Source organism: Hyla sarda, chromosome 7 (assembly GCF_029499605.1).
Source record: "Hyla sarda isolate aHylSar1 chromosome 7, aHylSar1.hap1, whole genome shotgun sequence".
NCBI classification, from domain to species: Eukaryota; Metazoa; Chordata; class Amphibia; order Anura; family Hylidae; genus Hyla; species Hyla sarda.
In genome coordinates, this window is record NC_079195.1 from 104848342 (window position 1) to 104871483 (window position 23142).

General features: G+C 44.5%; 1 protein-coding gene across 1 annotated transcript in view; it reads right to left on the reverse strand.

The window, feature by feature from the left end:
- Nucleotides 1-437: 437 nt before the first annotated feature.
- DNA2 (DNA replication helicase/nuclease 2) overlaps nucleotides 438-23142 on the reverse strand; it is a 143046-nt gene continuing 120341 nt past the window's right edge. The window contains exons 22-23 of the mRNA XM_056530281.1: nucleotides 2149-2261; nucleotides 438-453 (exon numbers count right to left, since the gene is read on the reverse strand). Of these exons, the coding sequence (XP_056386256.1) occupies nucleotide 453; nucleotides 2149-2261 (114 nt within the window). The 3' untranslated portion in view covers nucleotides 438-452. The remainder of the gene's footprint in view (nucleotides 454-2148; nucleotides 2262-23142) is intronic.

Consider the following 23142-nt stretch of genomic DNA (forward strand, 5'->3'; position numbering starts at 1 on the left):
TAGGGGCGGAGTACCCCTTTAAGGCAATAGGTGTCCCTAAAAGCTACTGCAAATGGAAGTGAACATGGTCACAGCTAGTCTTTTAATAAAGCAAGTTCTTTAAAAAAAAAAACAACTAGAGGCAACTGTCTAGCATTTTTTTTCACAATGTCTCAATATGTAAACATCTTGTCACTTTGTATAATATTTTTGGACCCTTATATATAAACAACAAAGCCAATGTTCTGTTTAAATGCATTATACATTTCAGCTGTATGCAGCATCCATTATTTTACCACCACTAATCAGACTGTACAAGGATTTAGTTGTCATTTATATTTGCAAATTTCACATTTTTAGGGTTACAAAAAGACATTAATGAAGCTTAAGCTGAAAAAGGAGCGTATATCAGATGTACAGAAAGCGTTGCAGAATGGTTCAAAAGAAATGTCATTTGAAGAGTTCAAGAATAGTCTAAAAGAGTAAGTGGTAGAAGTATATTAACAACATATGAATATGGCTACATGAAGGCTATAATATGAAAAAAATAAGTTGAATGATACAATTTTTATACAGCTTTATTAAAAAAAGTTTTCTAGGTCATCAATATTAGATGGCCAGGGCCAACACCCCTTTGAAAACAGCCAGCATTAGAATCAGACAGCTCCATACATTGTGTAGTGGCCATGCCGTGTTACTGCAGCTTAGCACCCATTTACTTTAAAGGGGTACTCCACTAGAAAAAAAAATTTCATCAACTGGTACCAGAAAGTTAAACAGATTTGTAAATTACTTCTATTAAAAAATCTTAATCCTTCCAGTAGTTATCAGCTGCTGTATGTTCCACAGGAAGTATTTTCACTGACCACAGTGCTCTCTGCTGACACCTCTGTCCATGTCAGGAACTGTCCAAAGCAGAAGAGATTTTCTATGGGAATTTGCTCCTACTCTGGACAAGTCCTAAAATGGACAGAGGTGTCAGCAGAGAGCACTGTGGTCAGGCAGAATGAAAAAAAAAAAAAGAACTTCCTGTGGATCATACAGCAGCTGATAAGTACTGGAAGTAATTTACAAATCTGTTTAACTTTCTGGCACCAGTTGATTGAAAAAAAGAGTTTTCCAGTGCAGTACCCCTTTAATGAGATGTGAGCTGAAGTGGAATACCCCATTAATGAGATGTGAGCTGTACAGCCACTACACAATGTAGGTAACTACTTTGGATTCTGTTCTTTGTTAACACTTACCTTCATATGCCTATGGCTAAAATACATCTGCAGTCTCAGTGTCAGCTCTGGAATTCAGCATTGGCTTAAAGGGGTTATCCAGGAAAAAACTTTCTTTTATATTTCAACTGGCTCCAGAAAGTTAAACAGATTTGTAAATGGCTTATATTAAAAAATCTTAATCCTTTCAGGACTTATGAGCTGCTGAAGTTGAGTTGTTCTTTTCTGTCCAAGTGCTCTCTGATGACACATGTCTAGGGAACCGCCCAGTTTAGAAGCAAATCCCCATAGCAAACCTCTTCTACTCTGTGCAGTTCCAAATACAAGCAGATAGGTCAGCAGATAGGTCAGCAGAGAGCACTGTTGCCAGACAGAAAACAACTCAACTTCAGCAACTGATAATTATTGAAAGGATTAAGATTTTTTAATAGAATTAATTTACAAATCTGTTTCACTTTCTGGAGCCAGTTGATATAAAAAAAAATACTGGAATACCCCTTTAAGAAGCTGTCACAACTGTTGGTGAATTTGTCTTTTGTTTTAAGGTGTCCTCAATGCAGTTCTTTACAGATAGATAATGAAATGTAATGTACTATGGACTATGGCATGTATGTAAGTAAATTTATGCTGCACAGGTCTTACTCAGGCTTCACCTATCTTTGTTTTAACAACATATTTACAACAATGCTTTTCTAAAGTTCTGATGGGTTCATTTAAAAATAATTATGATAGACTTAGATCATGTTCCCACTGATGAGGTCCCATTAGAAAAAGATTGGGAAGGCCAAGTATACCCTCTTGTATTTGTCATAGTGTGTTGCTTGGTCCTTAATTTTACACATGGAAAGCCAAAATAAAAAAAAGCAAGCAAATTAAACTAAGTTTAGCTTAAATAATAAACAAATAAATAAAAGTGTTTTTGATTTATTTAACGTTAGTTACATACTATTTTATAGGATGGGCCATGATGATCATGAAATTACAGCTGCCTTTTCCAGATTTGACCAGGATGGTAACCGGATTCTGGATGAAGATGAACAAAGTAAAATGAGGGATATCCTAGAGAAAAATAGAGTAAGTAAATGATATTCTTTTGTCAATTGGGATAAATAAAAATAAAATGACCATGTAGCAGTTACAGAGCACTCCACACCAACTAATGTTAGAATTATGAATACATTAGGGATAAAAGTAATATAGTTATTGATCCAAGTACTTTGGGGAAATGTATCATTGGTCACCAGTGGTATTTGGTGGTAACTACAGAGTATTTATGCAACCAACACATTTATCATCATCGGGCACAAAAAAATACTACAGTTTCCGTAGACTGAAGCATATTTTTTTTTGTCCACATCTCAAAAAATGGGCATGTCCACCTATGGGTTCTAGTTTCTGGTACATATATTACGTGTTTAGCCAAAAATGTTAAGGTATTTAATGGTGCACAATACAATAAATGAGTTTGGCAAATGACTCAACAGGACATACATAAAGAGCATGCTCTAAAAGAGCATACTAAAGAGCATGGACCATCTTAATAAAATTGTAAGAAAATACATCTTGTATGCTTGAAACACCATTATGCAACAGTGTAATTAAATTCTACCCTTTGTATTATCTCTGTTCACGCATCTAATAAACCAGTACAAGGTTGTTCTGTTAACTGCCTCCTGTAATTTTTAGAAAAAAGATAATGAAATTTAGCATAGCACAGTACATAACATGAATATAAAGAAAAGGCATAAACATAAAGGTGAAATTATACCATTACCGGAACCTGCCGTGCATGATGTGAACACCGTTACGGTCATCGCCCTGGTGCGCTAAGTCCCAGGCCCCTCCATTCATCTCTATGGGAGAGGCAGAGACACACGGATGCATGGGGAATGTTTCCACCAGCTTAAGTGCTGGGTTTGAAACGTTATTTCCTTGAGTAGAGCCGGGGCTCCATACTGGAGATCACAGGGGACCCAGCGGTTGGACACCCCATGATCAGACATGTATCCCCTATCTTGCGGTTAGGGGATACATTTTGTTTTGATGGACATCTTTTTAAATGGTACCTGTCATCATTAATTAAATGTAATATATTATAGATTAGCCTATTTGAGTTACTTTACAAATAATCTTCTTAAAGGGGTTATCCAGGAATACAAAACCAGAGCTACTTCCTATCAAAAACTGCTCCCCATCTGTCTCCAGGTTGGGTGTGGTTCTGCAGCTCAGTTCCATTGAATTGAATGGAGCCAAGTTGTAAAACCACACCCAACCTGGAGACAGATATGGAGTTGTTTTAAAAGAAATTAGCTGTGTTTTTCTATTAGTGGATATCCCTTAAATTAACCGCTTAACCAAGCCCATTTTGACCTTAAAGGACAACTGTAGTGCAAGACTTTTATATATTGCTGTGCCCGAGCTGCAAAAATAAACAAAATAAACTTCAATATACCTTTCTACGTGCCCCCGTCGGTCCGGTACCGGCCTCACGATCCAGCTGTGCGAACCTCATTCAACTTCCTGGGGACGGAGACGTCACAGAGTCATCGGCGTATCACGTATCACCAGCCGCAGCGATGTCCCGGCTTCTTACATGACAGTGCGCTCAGCCTATCCCCGGCTGGGGCGGGACATCGCTGCGGCCGGTGATACGCCGACGGCTCTGTGACGTCTCCGTCCCCAGGAAGTTGAATGAGGTTCGCACGGCTGGACTGTGAAGCTGATACCGGACCGACGGGGGCACGTAGGAAGGTATATTGAAGTTTATTTTGTTTGTTTTTGATGCCCGGGCACAGCAATATATAAAAGTCTTGCACTACAGTTGTCCTTTAATGACGAATTTTTGGAAAATTCGATTCAGCCGATTCACTGAATTAGCCCCCAAAAATTGGTTTGGTCCGAATTTATTAGCAACGAAACACTATCAACCCCGTAAGGGTTTTTCCGTTTTTGCACTTTCGTTTTTTCCTCCTTACATTTCAAAAATCATAACCCTTTCAATTTTGCACCTAAAATTCCATATTATGGCTTATGTTTTGTGCCACCAATTCTACTTTGCAGTGACATTAGTAATTTCACCAAAAAATCCACGACGAAACGGAAAACAAAAATTCATTGTGCGACAAAATTGAAGAAAAAATGCCATTTTGTAAATTTTGGGGGCTTCCATTTCTACACAGTGCATTTTTCAGTAAAAATGACACATTTTCTTTATTCTGTAGGTCCATACAATTAAAATGAAACCCTACTTATATAGATTTGATTTTGTCTTACTTCTGGAAAAAATCATAACTACATGCACGAAAATTAATATGTTTAAAATTGTCATCTTTTGACCCCTATAGCTTTTTATTTTTCCGCATATGGGGCGGTATGAGGGCTAATTTTTTGCATCGTGATCTGAAGTTTTCAGCGGTACCATTTTTGTATTTGATCGCTTTTTATTCATTTTTTCATGATATAAAATGTGACAAAAATACGCTATTTTGGACTTTTGAATTTTTTTTTGCACGTACACCATTGACCAATTTTTATTTTTTTTTATGGGAAAAGAGGGGTGATTCTTACTTTTATTAGTGAAGTGGTTAAATGATCTTTATTAACTTTTTTCACACTTTTTTTTTTTTGCAATGTTATCGCTCCCTCTAGGGGCTATGACACTGCACACACTGATCTTCTACATTGACATGGCAATGATCAGCGTTATCGGCGGTCGATTGCTCAAGCCTGGATTTCAGGCTTTGAGCAATCAATCGCCAATCAGACGCACCGGAGGCAGGTAACGGACCCTCTGCTTACGTTCTAGCTGATTGGGACATCACGATTTCACCACAATGGTCCCAATCAGCCCGACCGAGCTGCCTGGAGTGTATTTTTGCGGCAATCAACTTTGAACGCCGTGTCTAAAGGGTTAATAGCACGTGGCACAGCGATCGGTGCCACACGCTATTAGCCCAGGGTCCCGGCTTTCATTAGCCACCAGGACTGACCCCCTATGACACGGTGTTACCCCGTGGTATAGACTGGGACCGGGCGCCCTGCATCCTTAAGAGGTTAAAAACTGCTATTTCTGGGATACAGAGAGCCTTAATAGGGATGCAGAACACTTTGCCTTATCGTAACACGCATAGGGAGTGTGCTGTGTTAGTGAAATAATACTGTTATTCAGTATGACATGCAGATTGTCTTGTGACAAGAGCTACTTTCCATTTTGGACTTCTTACCTGGCTTTTATGTATAGCAATTATTTATTAAAATTATATAAAATTGGGGCGTGGCCTGGCTGCCAGCGTGGAGAGTCGTAGGGAGTGAGAGCTCCATCTCCCTAGCCCAAAAGAGCGACTTAAAAATAGTTTTTTACCAGCACAACGGGACTCTAATTGCTCAGGGACATCTCCTGACCATGCCGTTCACAAGGAGAAGAGGATCCAAACAAGCGCAGCTGACGAAATTCAGCTTTACCAGAAGGCACCCTCAAGCAGAAGATGGCGCCGAGCAGTTACGCAGCTTCTCCCCACAGCAGACCGTCAGCTCAGCCTCATCCTCTCCTATCCCGGGGAGGCCGCACCGCTCCAACTCTGATCCGGCGCTTCACTTCCTCACCCCGTTGCTGGAGCGTGCTGCTGGCTCCTCTGACAGGCAGCTCTCCCCTACCCTCCGTGAACAGAGGGGCTCGCAAGATGGCGGGGACTGGTCCTCTTCCCCACCACATGCACAACACTCACCTGAAGGGCCCGCGCTGTCCAGGCCGGCGGAGAAAGAGCGGTGGATAGAAGCATCTTCCTCAGCATCACAGGTACCGGGAGGGGAGAAAGAGACAACAGACGAGCAGAGTGGCGGGTCCATGCTGAGGGAACTGTCTGTGTCTGATATCACTCTGACAGACACTGCTATGAAGCAAATGCTCCTAACGTTGCACCAGTCTTTCTTCAGAGACATGGCTAAAATGATAGCTCACCTGCATACATCTATCACAGAGCTGGGGGAAAGACTGGACAATATAGAAAGCAACTTGGAGGATTTTTCAGCTGTACATAACACTTTGGCATACTCACATGCTCATTTAGAGGAGGAATTTTTAACCCTGAAAGCTAAGGTGGCTTAGCAGTGATTCCCACAGCAATTATGCAACAACTGGAAGTGGATCGTGCACATAGGATCCCCAAGCCGTCTCATCTAGATGATACTGTTCCTCGGGACATATTGGCTAAAGTGCATTTCTTTACTGTTAAAAAGAGAGTTCTGGAACATTCTCGGAAAAATGGTGGACTTCCGGCACCTTATCATAATGTCTCTGTCTACTCTGACCTCTCAGCTGCAACTATGCAAGCTAGAAGAGCCTTACAACCTATCACGCAGGCTCTGAGATCAGCAAATTTGGAGTACTTTGCGCTTACTGATTCACAAAGATGATTCCCTGCACTCTGTCCGCTCCCTGGAAGAAGGCCAGGAACTGCCTGCAAAATGGAAACTGCAGATCAACCTCCCTACGGGTTTACCTCCGAGATCCAAGAAAACCAAATTCCGGAAGGAATGGCATGTTGGGTGACTTAGCTGGTTTCTTTAATGCCTAATTTTTTCATATTTGGGTGGGGTGGCGGCGATCTCCCCTGGCTTCAGGTTAGAGTTTGCCCCTACATTTTCCATGGGTTTCCAATTAGTAAGCCCCTTTCTTATTGTATTTGTTTACGCTGTTATTGTTCGTTTTTTTGCCCTAACAGTCTCTATTGTGATAAATTCAGTAATAACCGTATGATGTCTTACTCTTACTTACGGGGAGCATGTGTGCTGGCTGGGGGGCACACGCTCTCATCCTTATTGATAATGCTACTATCATATTGCTGTTTACCATTGATGTATTAATATGGTTATCAAAATTCTTAGCTTGAATGTTAACGGCCTAAATACGCCACATAAGAGGTCCGATTTGTGGAGGGAGGCCATGTATTCTAAAAGTGACATTTTATGTATACAGGAATCGCATCTTCTCGACCAAGGATGCCTTTCGTTTACATCACCCATCTTTTACGCACATTTTTCAGTCACATTTTAATACCAAAGCTAGGGGTATAGGTATAGCAGTGAGGAACACTGTTTCCTTTTCGTTAAAGGAGGCAGTGTTGGATGTGAAGGGGCGGTATATCATTTTATATTGCACTATTAATGCTGTCCCAATCACTTTAATCTCACTATACGCACCTAACACAGGTTAGTTGAGTTTTCTGAGAAAACTATTTTAAAAAGTGGCGTGCGCTAAGTGGGGTTCAGTAATTGCTTGTGGAGACTACAATACAATAATGGACCCCACAGTGGACTCCTCCTCTACATCTCGCACTCCAACCTTTTCACTCTCTAACTGGGCGTGGGACTCAGACATCTATGATGTCTGGAGGATACATCATGATAAAGAAAGGGACTACACCTTTCACTCAGGGGTCCACAATTCCTACTCTAGGATAGACATGATAGACATACGCTACACTCCTCAATTGATGTTATAAAGTGGTCGGATCATGCATCTATTTCTATGACATTAGCAGATAAAGTCTCTTCAAACTCTCCACATATGTGGCGTATAAGCCCCTTCCTTTTGTCCCACTCAAAATATTCCGAAAACCTACGATCTGATATAGGGGACTACTTTAGGTTGAATGGGACTTCGGTATCGAGCTCTATCTCAATTTGGAACTGTCACAAGGCAGTAGTGAGAGGAATGTGTATAAAATATAGCTCAATCCTGAAAAAAGAAAGGGAAGCAAAACTCTCAGCCTTACTTGATAAACTTAAAATAGCGGAGATAGAGGATAAATCACACCCTTCTCCTACTTCAGCCGACTTGATTTCTGAGCTACGTAGGGAATTACGCTGCATGATGTTAAACACATATGAGAAATCACATAGGAAAATGCAGGCAACTTATTATTCCCAGGATAATAAGGCTGGGAAGCTGTTGGCCAACCGCCTCCGTACCAGACAGCAAAAATCCCGTATACCACATTTAGTCCATCCTATCACAAAACAAAAACTTACTACACCTAGAGACATCACTAATGGCTTTTGTGCCTTCTATGAAGGTCTATATAATTTAAAAGACTCTATGCCGGACATACCAGGGTATGAGAGGGACATACAGGCCTTCCTCTCTGCCCAGAATCTTCCTAATCTGTCCAACGCCCAAATACAAGATTTAAATTCACCTATAACGGACACTGAAATCATTAAGATTATTCAATCGTTACCATCGGGCAAGGCTCCAGGTCCAGACGGCTTTGCTAGTGACTACTATAAAGCATATTCGGGCCTACTTTCCCCCTATTTGCAGAATTTCTGCGAGGAGGCCATGGCCTCAGGTTCCTTTCCAAGTGAAAACCTGCAGGCACTCGTTACAACATTACCCAAACCCGGTAAATCTACTGACCTCCCCCAGAATTTTAGGCCAATCTCCCCCCTCAACTAGGATCTAAAAATATTTTCAAAAATGATAACCAACAGACTTGCCCTCATTTTGCCATCATTAGTCTCCATGGACCAAGCCAGGTTTGTGGCTGGAAGGCAGACTTCCGATAATACGAGGAGAATACTTAATATAGTTTACCATTTGGAGTGTGCCGCCACGCCTGCGGTGGTGTTAGCGTTGGACGCCGAGAAGGCGTTCGACCGACTACGTTGGTCTTACGCCTTCTCGGTCCTCCATGCAATGGGCTTTGAGGGAGGGATGCTGTCGGGTATAGCGGCATTATACACCTGTCCATCGGCTAAAGTATTGGCCAATGTAGCGTTGTCTGATAATTTCTTAATTAGCAATGGGTCCCGGCAGGGCTGTCCCCTATCCCCCTTAATCTACATTCTCTCCATGGAGCCACTGGCTCGAGCCATCAAACATAGTGATAATATTGTGGGAATTCAGATAGGAGGTACCACTCAAACCATCTCACTATACGCGGATGATGTCATCCTTATACTCTCAGATCCTATCCACTCCCTACCAGCCGTTTTGAATGTGATAGAGGATTTTGGTACTTTATCCTACTATCACTTAAATAGCGCTAAAACCCAGGCCCTACCGATAAATATGTCCACTCAGCATGTTCAAGAGCTAACTAAACAATATCGATTTGACTGGCGAACACAAAATATTCAGTATTTAGGAGTGAATTTATCCTTTCCCCTAACCACAATTTACCACAATAATTATATTCCCTTTTTACAGGCTATGGAGACTGAGGCGGAAAAGTTGTCTAAAGCGATGGTCTCGTGGGTGGGTAGAGTGGCAACATATAAGATGTTTCTCCTTCCCAAGCTGCTCTACCTATTCCGAGCCCTTCCTATCTTGGTACCAGAATCCTTCTTTAAAAAGGCGCAACGAATTCTCTCTACTTTCATATGGGCAGGTACGAAACCTATATTGAGTGCCTCACTCTTGATTAAATCTCAGGGGACCTAGGGTCCCCTGATATTAAAGCATATTATGTCTCAACTCTAGAGGGCTCAGTTAGACAATGGTTGAAAAACAATATAGAACTCCCGAGGGAAAACCATTTAGTAGCCCCGTATTTGATCTCTGATATGCTATATCTTCCATTATGGAATCTCCCTCCCACTCCAGGTTTAAATAATCCTATTGTGAAAGCGTCATACAAAGCATGGAGCTATTATGTAACACACACATTAAAACCTATTAAAACAGACTTAGGGGAATTACCTATTTCCCTAATTCAAGCAACAATTCCCGACTTAGACCTACGTAATTGGATAGGAGCAGGAATCATACAGATGACACACTTGATGAATAGCTCTGTATTATTACCTTTCACTGATATCTGCTCAAAATACCACTTACCTAACAATGATTTTTATAAATATCTGCAGATCTGACACTTTATTAACTCATTTTCTATACCCACTCCAGGCATAGATACTTCCATGTGTAAACTCTTATCTCCTACCGTTAAGGGGCTGAGACACAAATACTCTTCCTTGTTAGGTTCAGACACATGCACGAAAAGCTATCCACTGAAATTGTGGGAACAAGACCTAGGACAATCCTATGACTTGGAGGCTTGGGAGACAGCGTTTAAACGCATTCATAGAGCGTCTCAATGTTTGTCTCATGTTGAAAGTACCTTTAAGACTACACTCAGGTGGTACTTTACGCCAGAAAAAATTGCCAAGGCATACCCTGGGACGTCTGATTTGTGTTGGAGGGGATGTGGGCAACGGGGTACTCTATACCACATTTTATGGAATTGTCCCATTATTCAACCCTTTTGGGTACACTGTAAATGCCTACTGCATTCACTGTTTCATTGTCATATACTCTGGTCCGCTCAATTGGCCTTATTGTTCCTAGACATGGATCATATACCAGCACAATTTAAGGATATGTTATGTATCATATGCATAATTGACAAAATAGCACTAACTAGTAATTGGAAGACTCCTGGTGTACCCACTTTAGACGCACTCATCGCTAAGGTGAACACAACCTATTCTTTTGAAAAAATCCTGGCTATGGGGTTGGGTAGATATAAAGCTTTCTCGAATAGGTGGCAACAGTGGAAACTTACACCTCACTGTGTAGATATATGACCTCACATTGAATCACATTGAATCACATTGAACCAAATGGAACCACACTGACACTCTTTATTACAGGAATTTAGCCATCTTAGGTTTTTTCTAATGCTAAGGGATAGGCTGTTATAACACATAACTATTGACCCTGTTAAATTATAAGAGGAGACACAATACATTTATTTAGCTTTTATTTTACATGTGACTTTAGAGGTATGGTATCGGGAATGCTGATGGGGCTTATATGACTGTTATTGTTTTCTGGTTACTGTGACTGTTTGTTAATTTCTATGTGTGGAGTGCACTGCGTGCACAGACTGATTTATGTTTTTTCTATACAAAAAACTTCTTTAATAAAAAAATCTATTGAAAGTAAAATTATATAAAATTTTATTTAAAATTTTACAAGTCACTTTTCTTCAATTATAAAACAAAAACGTCTTTAACCCCTTAAGGACTCAGCCCATTTTGGCCTTAAGGACTCCTCCCCTTCCAAAAATGTGTAACTCTTTTATATTTTTATCCACAGATGAGTATAAGGGCTTGTTATTTGTGTGACCAGTTGTGCTTTGTAATGACATCACAAATTTTACCATGAAATGTATGGCGCAACAAAAAAAAAATACTATTTGTGTGGGGAAATTGAAAAGAAAACTGCAATTTTACTAATTTTTGAGGAGATCATATAGTGGCAGAATGACACAGCCTGGAGGTGGCGGTAGAATGAGGAGACCATATGATGGCAGAACGACACAGCGTGAAAGTGGCGGCAGTATGAGAAGACCATATAGTGGATGAATGACACAGCCTGGAGGTGGGGCAGAAGCATAAAGGAGACCAAATAATGGCTGAATGACACTGCCTGGAGGTGGCAGAAGCATAAAGAGACTATATAGTGGCTGAATGACACAGCGTGGAGGTGGCAGCAGCATCAGGAGACCATATAGTGTCTGAATGACACAGCTTGGAGGTGGCGGCAGCATGAGGAGACCATATAGTTGCTGAATGACACAGCGTGGAGGTGGCGGCAGCATGAGAAGACCATATAGTGGCTGAATGACACAGCCTGGAGGTGTTGGAAGCATGAGGACACCATATAGTGACTGAATTACACCGCCTGGAGGTGGTGGCAGCATGAAGAGACCATATAGTGGCTGAATGACACAGCGTGGAGGTGGCACCAGCATGATGAGACCATATAGTGTCTGAATGATACAGCATGGAGGTTGCGGATGCATAAGGAGACCATGTAGTTGCTGAATGACACAGCGTGGAGGTGGTGGCAGCATGATGAGACCATATAGTGTCTGAATGACACAGCGTGGAGGTGGCACCAGCATGAGGAGACCATGTAGTGGCTGAATAACACAGCCTGGAGGTGGGGGCAGCATGAGGAGAACACAAGGTGGAACATTGACACAGCATGAGGAGAACATATGGTGGCAAAATGAGACAGCCTGGAGGTGGCATCAGCATGAGGTGAACATATGGTGACAGAATGAGACAGCCTGAAGGTGGCATCAGCATGAGGAGAATATATGGTGGCAGAATGAGACAGCATGGAAGTGGCACCAGCATGAGGAGAACATATGGTGGCAGAATGACACAGCCTGGAGGTGGCATCAGCATGAGGAGAACATATGGTGGCAGAATGACATACCCTGAAGGTGGCATCAGCAGCATCAGGAGTCCTGAAAGTGACCCGGTGACATAGTGGGGTGATGGGTGGCAATACCAGTACCCGGTGACAAAGGTGGGTGAAAGAAGGAGAACTTGGCATCAGATGTGTGGCATCAGGCGGGTGGCAGGATCAGAATAGTATCTGAGGCAGGTAGGCAGAAGAAAACGGTCTCTTTTGTCAAAGTGTTGGTGTGCGCAAGTAAGTATTGAGGATATGCATTACGTAAAACTTAACTTTTAATATAATTCTTAGGATAAAATATATATTTTTTTAAACCTAACAAAAGGAAAGGTGTGCAAAAAACACCATGTGCCACCTACACACCAAGTATTGATGTGATGCAAAGACCTCTAAAAGATGGAAGGGAATAATGTATGGTCCTTTGTAACCAGTGGGGGTAAAAACTTCTCCTGTAAGGCCCTACTCTCGCACTATTAATTCCCTTCTTGGCATGTGTTACTCACCCTAAAAAGGACGGCCCCACACAGGAACCTCTCCCTATTTCCACCTAAAAATACTGCCATTTTCCAGTGTTTTAGTTTGAAATAGAGAGAGGGTCCCATGTGGGGCCGCCCTTTTTAGGACGAGTAACATTTGCCTCCAGAAGGTGGAAGGGAACAATGTATTGTCCATTGTAGCAGGTGGGGGTAAAAACTTCCTCTGTAAGGCCCTACTCTCGCCCTATTAATTCTCTTCTTGGCAAGTGTTATTCGCCCTAAAAAAGGCGGCCCCACACAGGAACCTTTCCCTATTTCCACCTAAAAACTCTGGGAAATGTCAGTGTTTTTAGGTGGAAATAGGGAGAGGTTCCTGTGTGGGGCCACCCTTTTTAGGGCGAGTAACACTTGCCAAGAAGGGAATTAATAGTGCGAGAGTAGAGCCTTACAGGGGAAGTTTTTCCCCCACCTGTTACAACGGACCATACATTGTTCCCTTCCACCTTTTAGAGGTCTTTGCATCACATCAATACTTGTTGGTGTAGGTGGCACATGGTGTTTTTTGCACACCTTTCCTTTTCTTAGATATAAAAATAATTTTGGGTCCATATATTTTATCCTATGAAAAGTTAAGTTTTAGCTAATGCATATCCCTTGATAACCAGATTGAACACGTGTGCCATGAAGGGCGCATGGCTCAGGCTTCCTTGATGCAGAGCAGACAAGATGTTCTTCCCGTTGTCAGTCACCATGGCTCCCATTTCCAGTTTTAGTGGAGTAAGCCATGATTCGATTTCTTGATGAAGGCCTTTTAGCAGTTCCTCACCTGTGTGACTCCGTTCGCCAAAGCAAACCATGTGAAGAACAGCGTGACCCCGCCGTGCCCTGCACATATGGTATGCTGGAGGGGCACTGAGACTGAGACATGCTGTGGAGGCTGAGGAGATGGTGGAGGATGAGGAGGCGGAGTCGCACACTGTCACAGGACCAATGGACTGAGAGCGTGGACATGGAAGCGGGGTGACATGTCCAAGTGGCTGTTGTGGCTGTGCAGGAACCACATTCACCCAGTGGGCTATAAAGGACATGTATTGTCCCTGACCATAGTTACAGCTCCACACGTCGACGCTCCTGTGCACTTTGGTACACACCGACAGGTGCACGGCTGGTACTGCCTTTTTCGCAAAGAAATGATGGCTTGGGACTCTCCACCTCGGCTCGGCACAAGCCATTAGTTCTGTGAAAGGTGCAGAGTCCACCACTTGAGAAGGGAGAGACTGCAGCACCAGCAACTTGGACAGGAGCACATTCATATTCTGTGCCGTTGGATGAGTGGGTGCATACTGTTGTCTCTTGGACATGGCTTTGCTGATGGATTGCTCAGGGATTGACTGACTCAAAGTAGGAGGAGCCGGAGCATCTGGACCGACAGAGATGGGTATGACAGACAGCTCCCTTCGGCTGAGGTGGTGGAGCCTTGGCTGGCTGAAACAGGGAGCGGTGTGCCACTGGGTGATGCAGCAGGCTGGACCACCGCATTGGAGCCACGGTTCTCAGAGGCTGCTTTATGGTGACACTGCATACAGTGGGGATCAAAAGTTTGGGCACCCCAGGTAAAAATTTGCATTAATATGCATAAAGAAGCCAAGGAAAAATGGAAAAATCTCCAAAAGGCATCAAATTACAGATTAGACATTCTTATAATATGTCAACAAAAGTTAGATTTTATTTCCATCATTTACACTTTCAAAATAATAGAAAATAAAAAAAAATGGCATCTGCAAAAGTTTGGGCATGCACTGCCCCCTTTGCAAAGCTGAGACCTGCCAGTGTCATGGATTGTTCTCAATCATCATCTGGGAAGACAAGGTGATGTCAATCTCAAAGGTTTTAAATGCCCAGACTCATCTGACCTTCCCCAACAATCAGCACCATGGGTTCTTCTAAGCAGTTGTCTAGAAATCTGAAACTGAAAATAGTTGACGGTCACAAAGCTGGAGAAGGCTATTAGAAGATAGCAAAACATTTTCAGATGTCAATATCCTCTGTTCGGAATGTAATTAAGAAATGGCAGTCATCAAGAACAGTGGAAGTTAAAGCAAGATCTGGAAGACCAAGAAAAATATCAGACAGAACAGCTCGCAGGATTGTGAGAAAAATAATTCAAAACCCACGTTTGACTGCACAATCCCTCCAGAAAGTTCTGGTAGACACTGGAGTTGTGGTACACTAGTTCACTATAAAGAGATACTTGTACAAATATGGTCTTCATGGAAGAGTCATCAGAGGAAAACCTCTTCTACGTCCTCACCACAAAAATCAGCGTTTGAACTTTGCAAATGAACATATAGACAAGCCTGATGCATTTTGGAAACAAGTTCTGCGGACCGATGAGGTTAAAATTTAACTTTTTGGCCGGAATGAGCAAAGGTACGTTTGGAGAAGAAGGGGAACAGAATTTAATGAAAAGAACCTCTGTCCAACTGTTAAGCATGGGGTGGATCAATCATGCTTTGGGTTGTATTGCAGCCAGTGGCACAAGGAACATCTCACGAGTAGAAGGAAAAATTGATTCAATAAAATTTCAGCAAATTTTGGATGCTAACTTGATGCCATCTGTGAAAAAGCTGAAGTTAAAGAGAGGATGGCTTCTACAAATGGATAATGATCCAAAACACACCTCAAAATCCACGGTAGATTACATCAAGAGGCGTAAACTGAAAGTTTTGCCATGGCCTTCACAATCTCCTGACCTCAACATAATTGAAAATCTATCGATAGACCTTAAAAGAGCAGTCCATGACAGAAAGCCCAAAAATCTCAAAGAACTGGAAGACTTTTGTAAGGAAGAATGGGCAAAGATACCTCAAACAAGAATTGAAAGACTCTTGGCTGGCTACAAAAAGCGTTTACAAGCTGTGATACTTGCCAAAGGGGGCAGTACAAGATATTAACTCTGCAGGGTGCCCAAACTTTTGCAGATGCCATTTTTTGTTTTCTGTTATTTTTAAAGTGTAAATGATGGAAATAAAATCTAACTTTTGTTGACATATTATAAGAATGTCTAATCTGTAATTTGATGCCTTTTGGAGATTTTTCCATCTTTCCCTGGCTACTTTATGCACATTAATCCAGATTTTTACCTGGGGTGACCAAACTTTTGATCCCCAATGTTTGTTGAAGCAGGGCCGTGGTGACAACATTCGGACCCTGGCCACGCTTCAGCTTCTGCCGACAGGTTAACATCCTCCGGACGCTTGATGAAAAACTGCCACACCATCAAGTAGTTGATTTTCCCCCCAACAGTCCGCATTGATTGACTGCTACTCCTGCCAACTCCAGGAACCCCTGTCCCACTACCTCCCAGGAAGGTAGGCTGCCGCAAAGCAGGTGGTCTGCCCCGGGCACGTTTGGCTCCACATTTACCATTTCTGCCACCATGCTGACTGCCAACCATGCTTCCACCCTGCTGGCTCAGCTGCTGCCTCACGGGCAACCTGCAACCCTCTTCTCCTGATTATGATGAGGCCCCTTCTGCACCCGGCTCCCAAGTGTGATCAGCTTCATCATCATCGAGTTGTGTCTGCACGTCACTGATGTCCTCCTCAGGTTCCTCAATAGTGTCTGCTTCAGGAGCCTGAACGCCTGCAACACCACCTCCCACGCCACTCTCCTCATCACTACCTGCCCGCCTAGCTCAGGAAACGGCGGATGTCTCCTCCACTTGTTGCCTGGGCAGTAGCTGCTGACTGTCCTCTAGTAGATTGTCCTCACTAAATAGTGGAGCTTAACCCACAGCATAAGATACTTCTGTGGGGGAGGGAACAGCATAGGACAGAGGCAATTGGAGGACAGGGACTGCTCCCTGGCCATGCCAACTGATGGTTGTAATCACCGACTAGGGGATCACTTACAACTTTTGTGATCCTATATTATCGCAAAGATAAACATCAGGAGGATATTAACAAAGATAATCACCAAGAAATCATCCTCATGATCGGTGCGAGATAATTTTTAAAATATAACTTTTAATGTACTACAAACTAAAACCACATAGAGGATAATAATTGAGCTAATAGTAAGTGCTACATATAACTACATATAGTGCTGGTGAGCCCGTGGGTGTGCAGACACAATCCTTTATAGATAGATAGATAGATAGCCAAGCCTCTTCTAAATTAAGATGAAATAGCTAAGATAGAAATGGATGAGGTCTTGAATTACAGGGTATATAAACAATTATCCGGCAATGAGGCACTTAGTAAGAGAGATGGAGGGGTATGTGCCCACTATGATAAAAAATAAAAAAAAGCCCATCCCTCTTTCCCTGCCTTTTGAGGGACCCACCTCCTTAACAGGGTGGCCTCAACCCCGGTGACGTTCCCTACTCTCACTAAGTGAGGGGAAAAAACAACAAAATAAAGTATTAGATAAAGAGGGATAGGGCTGCACAACCCGAAGTTCCAAAAAACAAGGTGTGTGTGATAACCACAATAGTGCATAACAATCAAACAATAACCCAACTCCAACTCGTTTCGCCTGTCATATCTAAACAGGATCATCAGGGGAAACAGTGGCACAAACACAGATATTAGTGATGGTGATAGCACTAATTAAAACAGGGCACTTATGATAGCTAAGTGTTCCCTAAATTGCAGCATGACAGAACTAGATAGTGGCTAATTACTCCAGATTTACACCCCTGATATGGGATGCACACTAAGTACACGGAGTATGCCACGTATACCAAACTAGATTATAACCTATGCAGAGTAGAGCCTATGATTAACCATGATGTTCACTCAGTACAAACATGTCCACAATCAGGAAACAAAGCATGATTTGCTAGCATAGATGTATGGATAAGTATTAGAGATGTATTTATATAGCAGATCCTCTGGATTCATAATCTTTTGCTAAGTGCAAATGGTGTAATAGTTAACAGAGTCACCATTGAATATTGCCAGTATATATACAAAAGTATATATCAGTACCGCAAAATAATCATAACACAATGAGGGGAGGGGGTGTAACTTAACCAGAGTAAGTGTTACGCCGAGCGCTCCGGGTCCCCGCTCCTCCCCGGAGCGCTCGCAGCGTTCTCTCATTCGCAGCGCCCCGGTCAGACCTGCTGACCGGGTGCGCTGCGATATTACTCCCAGCCGGGATGCTATTCGCGATGCGATGTGTTGTCCAGGCGCGCGCGGCCCCGCTCCTTAGGGCGCGCGCGCCGGGTCTCTGCCATTTAAAGGGCCGCTGCGCCACTGATTGGCGCAGCAGGCCTAATCAGTATTCTCACCTGTGCACTCCCTACTTATACCTCACTTCCCCTGCACTCCCTCGCCGGATCTTGTTGCCATTGTGCCAGTGAAAGCGTTCCCTTGTGTGTTCCTAGCCTGTGTTCCAGACCTCCTGCCGTTGCCCCTGACTACGATCCTTGCTGCCTGCCCTGACCTTCTGCTACTTCCGACCTTGCTCTTGTCTACTCCCTTGTACCGCGCCTATCTTCAGCAGTCAGAGAGGTTGAGCCGTTGCTGGTGGATACGACCTGGTTGCTACCGCCGCTGCAAGACCATCCCGCTTTGCGGCGGGCTCTGGTGAATACCAGTAGCAACTTAGAACCGGTCCACCAGCACGGTCCACGCCAATCCCTCTCTGGCACAGAGGATCCACCTCCTGCCAGCCGAATCGTGACAGTAGATCCGGCCATGGATCCCGCTGAAGTCCCACTGCCAGTTGTCGCCGACCTCACCACGGTGGTCGCCCAGCAGTCGCAACAGATAGCGCAACAAGGTCACCAGCTGTCTCAACTGACCGTGATGCTACAGCAGCTATTACCACAGCTCCAGCAACAATCTCCTCCGCCAGCTCCTGCACCTCCTCCGCAGCGACTGGCCGCTTCCGGCTTACGATTATCCTTGCCGGATAAATTTGATGGGGACTCTAAGTTTTGCCGTGGCTTTCTTTCGCAATGTTCCCTGCACTTGGAGATGATGTCGGACCAGTTTCCAACTGAAAGGTCTAAGGTGGCTTTCATAGTCAGCCTTCTGTCTGGGAAAGCTCTGTCATGGGCCACACCGCTCTGGGACCGCAATGACCCTGTCACTGCCTCTGTACACTCCTTCTTCACGGAGATCCGAAGTGTCTTTGAGGAACCTGCCCGAGCCTCTTCTGCTGAGACTGCCCTGCTGAACCTGGTCCAGGGTAATTCTTCTGTTGGCGAGTACGCCATCCAATTCCGTACTCTTGCCTCCGAATTATCCTGGAATAATGAGGCCCTCTGCGCGACCTTTAAAAAAGGCCTATCGAGCAACATTAAAGATGTGCTGGCCGCACGAGAAATTCCTGCTAACCTGCATGAACTTATTCATCTTGCCACCCGCATTGACATGCGTTTTTCCGAAAGGCGTCAGGAGCTCCGCCAGGATATGGACTTTGTTCGCACGAGGCGGTTTCTCTCCCCGGCTCCTCTCTCCTCTGGTCCTCTGCAATCCGTTCCTGTGCGTCCCGCCGTGGAGGCTATGCAAGTTGACCGGTCTCGCTTGACACCTCAAGAGAGGACACGACGCCGCATGGAGAACCTATGCCTGTACTGTGCCGGTACCGAACACTTCTTGGAAGATTGTCCTATCCGTCCTCCCCGCCTGGAAAGACGTATGCTGACTCCGCACAAAGATGAGACAGTTCTTGATGTCTACTCTGCTTCTCCACGCCTTACTGTGCCTGTGCGGATATCTTCCTCTACCTTCTCCTTCTCTGCTACGGCCTTCTTGGATTCCGGATCTGCAGGAAATTTTATTTTGGCCCCTCTCATCAACAGGTTCAACATCCCGGTGACCAGTCTCGCCAGACCCCTCTACATCAATTCTGTTAACAATGAAAGGTTGGACTGCACCGTGCGTTACCGTACGGAACCTCTCCTAATGTGCATCGGACCTCATCACGAAAAAATTGAATTTTTGGTCCTCTCCAACTGCACTTCTGAAATTCTTCTTGGATTACCGTGGCTTCAACGCCATTCCCCAACCCTTGATTGGTCCACAGGAGAAATCAAGAACTGGGGTACTTCTTGTCACAAGGACTGTCTTAAATCGGTGCCCAGTACTCCTTGCCGTGACCCTGTGGTTCCCCCTGTATCCGGTCTTCCTAAGGCTTATATGGACTATTCTGACGTTTTTTGCAAAAAGCAAGCTGAGACTTTGCCTCCTCACAGGCCTTATGACTGTCCTATTGACCTCCTCCCGGGTACTACCCCACCCCGGGGCAGAATCTATCCTCTGTCTGCTCCAGAGACTCTTGCCATGTCGGAGTACATCCAGGAGAATTTAAAAAAGGGGTTTATCCGCAAGTCCTCCTCTCCTGCCGGAGCTGGATTTTTTTTTGTGTCCAAAAAAGATGGCTCCCTACGTCCTTGTATTGATTACCGCGGACTTAATAAAATCACGGTAAAAAACCGCTACCCCTTACCTCTTATCTCGGAACTCTTTGATCGCTTACAAGGTGCCCACATCTTTACCAAACTGGACTTAAGAGGTGCTTATAATCTCATCCGCATCAGGGAGGGGGACGAATGGAAGACCGCATTTAACACCAGAGATGGACACTTTGAGTATCTGGTCATGCCCTTTGGCCTATGCAACGCCCCTGCCGTCTTCCAAGACTTTGTTAATGAAATTTTTCGTGATCTCCTATATTCCTGTGTTGTGGTTTATCTGGACGATATTCAGATTTTTTCTGCCAACTTAGAAGAACACCGCCAGCATGTCCGCATGGTTCTTCAGAGACTTCGTGACAATCAACTTTATGCCAAAATGGAGAAATGTCTCTTTGAATGTCAATCTCTTCCTTTCCTAGGATACTTGGTCTCTGGCCAGGGACTACAAATGGACCCAGATAAACTCTCTGCCGTCTTAGATTGGCCACGCCCCTCCGGACTCCGTGCTATCCAACGTTTTTTGGGGTTCACCAATTATTACAGACAGTTTATTCCACACTTTTCCACTATTGTGGCTCCTATCGTGGCTTTAACCAAGAAAAATGCCAATCCCAAGTCCTGGTCCCCCCAAGCGGAAGACGCATTTAAACATCTCAAGTCTGCCTTTTCTTCCGCTCCCGTGCTCTCCAGACCTGACCCATCTAAACCCTTCCTATTGGAGGTACATGCCTCCTCAGTGGGAGCTGGAGCTGTCCTTCTACAAAAAAATTCTTCCGGGCATGCTGTTACTTGTGGTTTTTTTTCTAGGACCTTCTCCCCGGCGGAGAGAAACTATTCCATCGGGGATCGAGAACTACTGGCCATTAAATTGGCGCTTGAGGAATGGAGGCACCTGCTGGAGGGATAAAAATTTCCAGTTATCATATACACTGATCACAAGAATCTCTCCTATCTCCAGTCTGCCCAACGACTGAACCCTCGCCAGGCTAGGTGGTCGTTGTTCTTTGCCCGTTTTAACTTTGAAATCCATTTTCGCCCTGCTGACAAGAACATTAGGGCCGATGCCCTCTCTCGTTCTTCTGATGCCTCTGAAGTAGAGGTCTCTCCGCAACACATCATTCCTCCGGACTGTCTGATCTCCACTTCTCCAGCTTCCATCAGGCAAACTCCTCCAGGGAAGTCCTTCGTTTCTCCACGCCAGCGTCTCGGGATTCTCAAATGGGGACACTCCTCCCACCTCACAGGCCATGTGGGCATCAAAAAATCCTTGCAACTCATCTCTCGATTTTATTGGTGGCCGACTCTGGAGACTGATGTTATTGATTTTGTGCGGGCCTGTACGGTCTGTGCCCGGGATAAGACTCCTCGCCAGAAGCCTGCTGGTCTCCTTCATCCTCTGCCCGTTCCTGAACAGCCTTGGTCACAGATTGGTATGGACTTTATTACGGACTTGCCCTCATCCCGTGGCAACACAGTTGTTTGGGTGGTCGTTGATCGATTTTCCAAGATGGCACATTTTATTCCTCTTCCTGGTCTTCCTTCAGCGCCTCAGTTGGCAAAGCAATTTTTTGTACACATTTTTCGCCTTCACGGTTTGCCCACGCATATCGTCTCAGATAGAGGCGTCCAATTCGTGTCTAAATTCTGGAGGGCCCTCTGTAAACAGCTCAAGATCAAATTAAACTTCTCTTCTTCTTATCATCCCCAATCCAATGGGCAAGTAGAAAAAGTTAATCAGGTCCTGGCTGACTATTTACGGCATTTTGTTTCCTCCCGCCAGGATGACTGGGCAGATCTTCTACCATGGGCCGAATTCTCATACAACTTCAGAGTCTCCGAATCTTCTGCTAAATCCCCATTTTTTGTGGTGTACGGCCGTCACCCTCTTCCTCTCCTCCCTACTCCCTTGCCCTCTGGTTTGCCCGCTGTGGATGAAGTGACTCGTGATCTTTCCACCATATGGAAAGAGACCCAAAATTCTCTTTTACAGGCTTCATCCCGGATGAAAAGATTTGCTGATAAAAAAAGAAGAACTCCCCCCATTTTTGCTCCCGGAGACAAGGTATGGCTCTCCGCTAAATATGTCCGCTTTCGTGTCCCCAGTTATAAACTGGGACCACGCTATCTTGGTCCTTTCAAAATCAAGTGCCAGATCAACCCTGTCTCTTACAAACTCCTTCTTCCTCCTTCTCTCCGTATTCCCAATGCCTTCCATGTCTCTCTCCTTAAACCACTCATCCTTAACCGCTTCTCTCCCAAAGTTGTTTCTCCCACTCCAGTTTCCGGATCTTCTGACGTCTTTTCTGTGAAGGAGATTCTAGCATCCAAGACGGTCAGAGGTAAAAGATTCTTCTTGGTCGACTGGGAGAATTGCGGCCCTGAGGAGAGATCCTGGGAACCTGAGGACAACATCCTGGACAAAAGTCTTATCCTCAGGTTCTCAGGCTCCAAAAAGAGGGGGAGACCCAAGGGGGGGGTACTGTTACGCCGAGCGCTCCGGGTCCCCGCTCCTCCCCGGAGCGCTCGCAGCGTTCTCTCATTCGCAGCGCCCCGGTCAGACCTGCTGACCGGGTGCGCTGCGATATTACTCCCAGCCGGGATGCGATTCGCGATGCGGGACGCGCCCGCTCGCGATGCGCATCTCGGCTCCCGTACCTGACCCGTTCCCCGTCTGTGTTGTCCCGGCGTGCGCGGCCCCGCTCCTTAGGGCGCGCTCGCCGGGTCTCTGCCATTTAAAGGGCCGCTGCGCCACTGATTGGCGCAGCAGGCCTAATCAGTATTCTCACCTGTGCACTCCCTACTTATACCTCACTT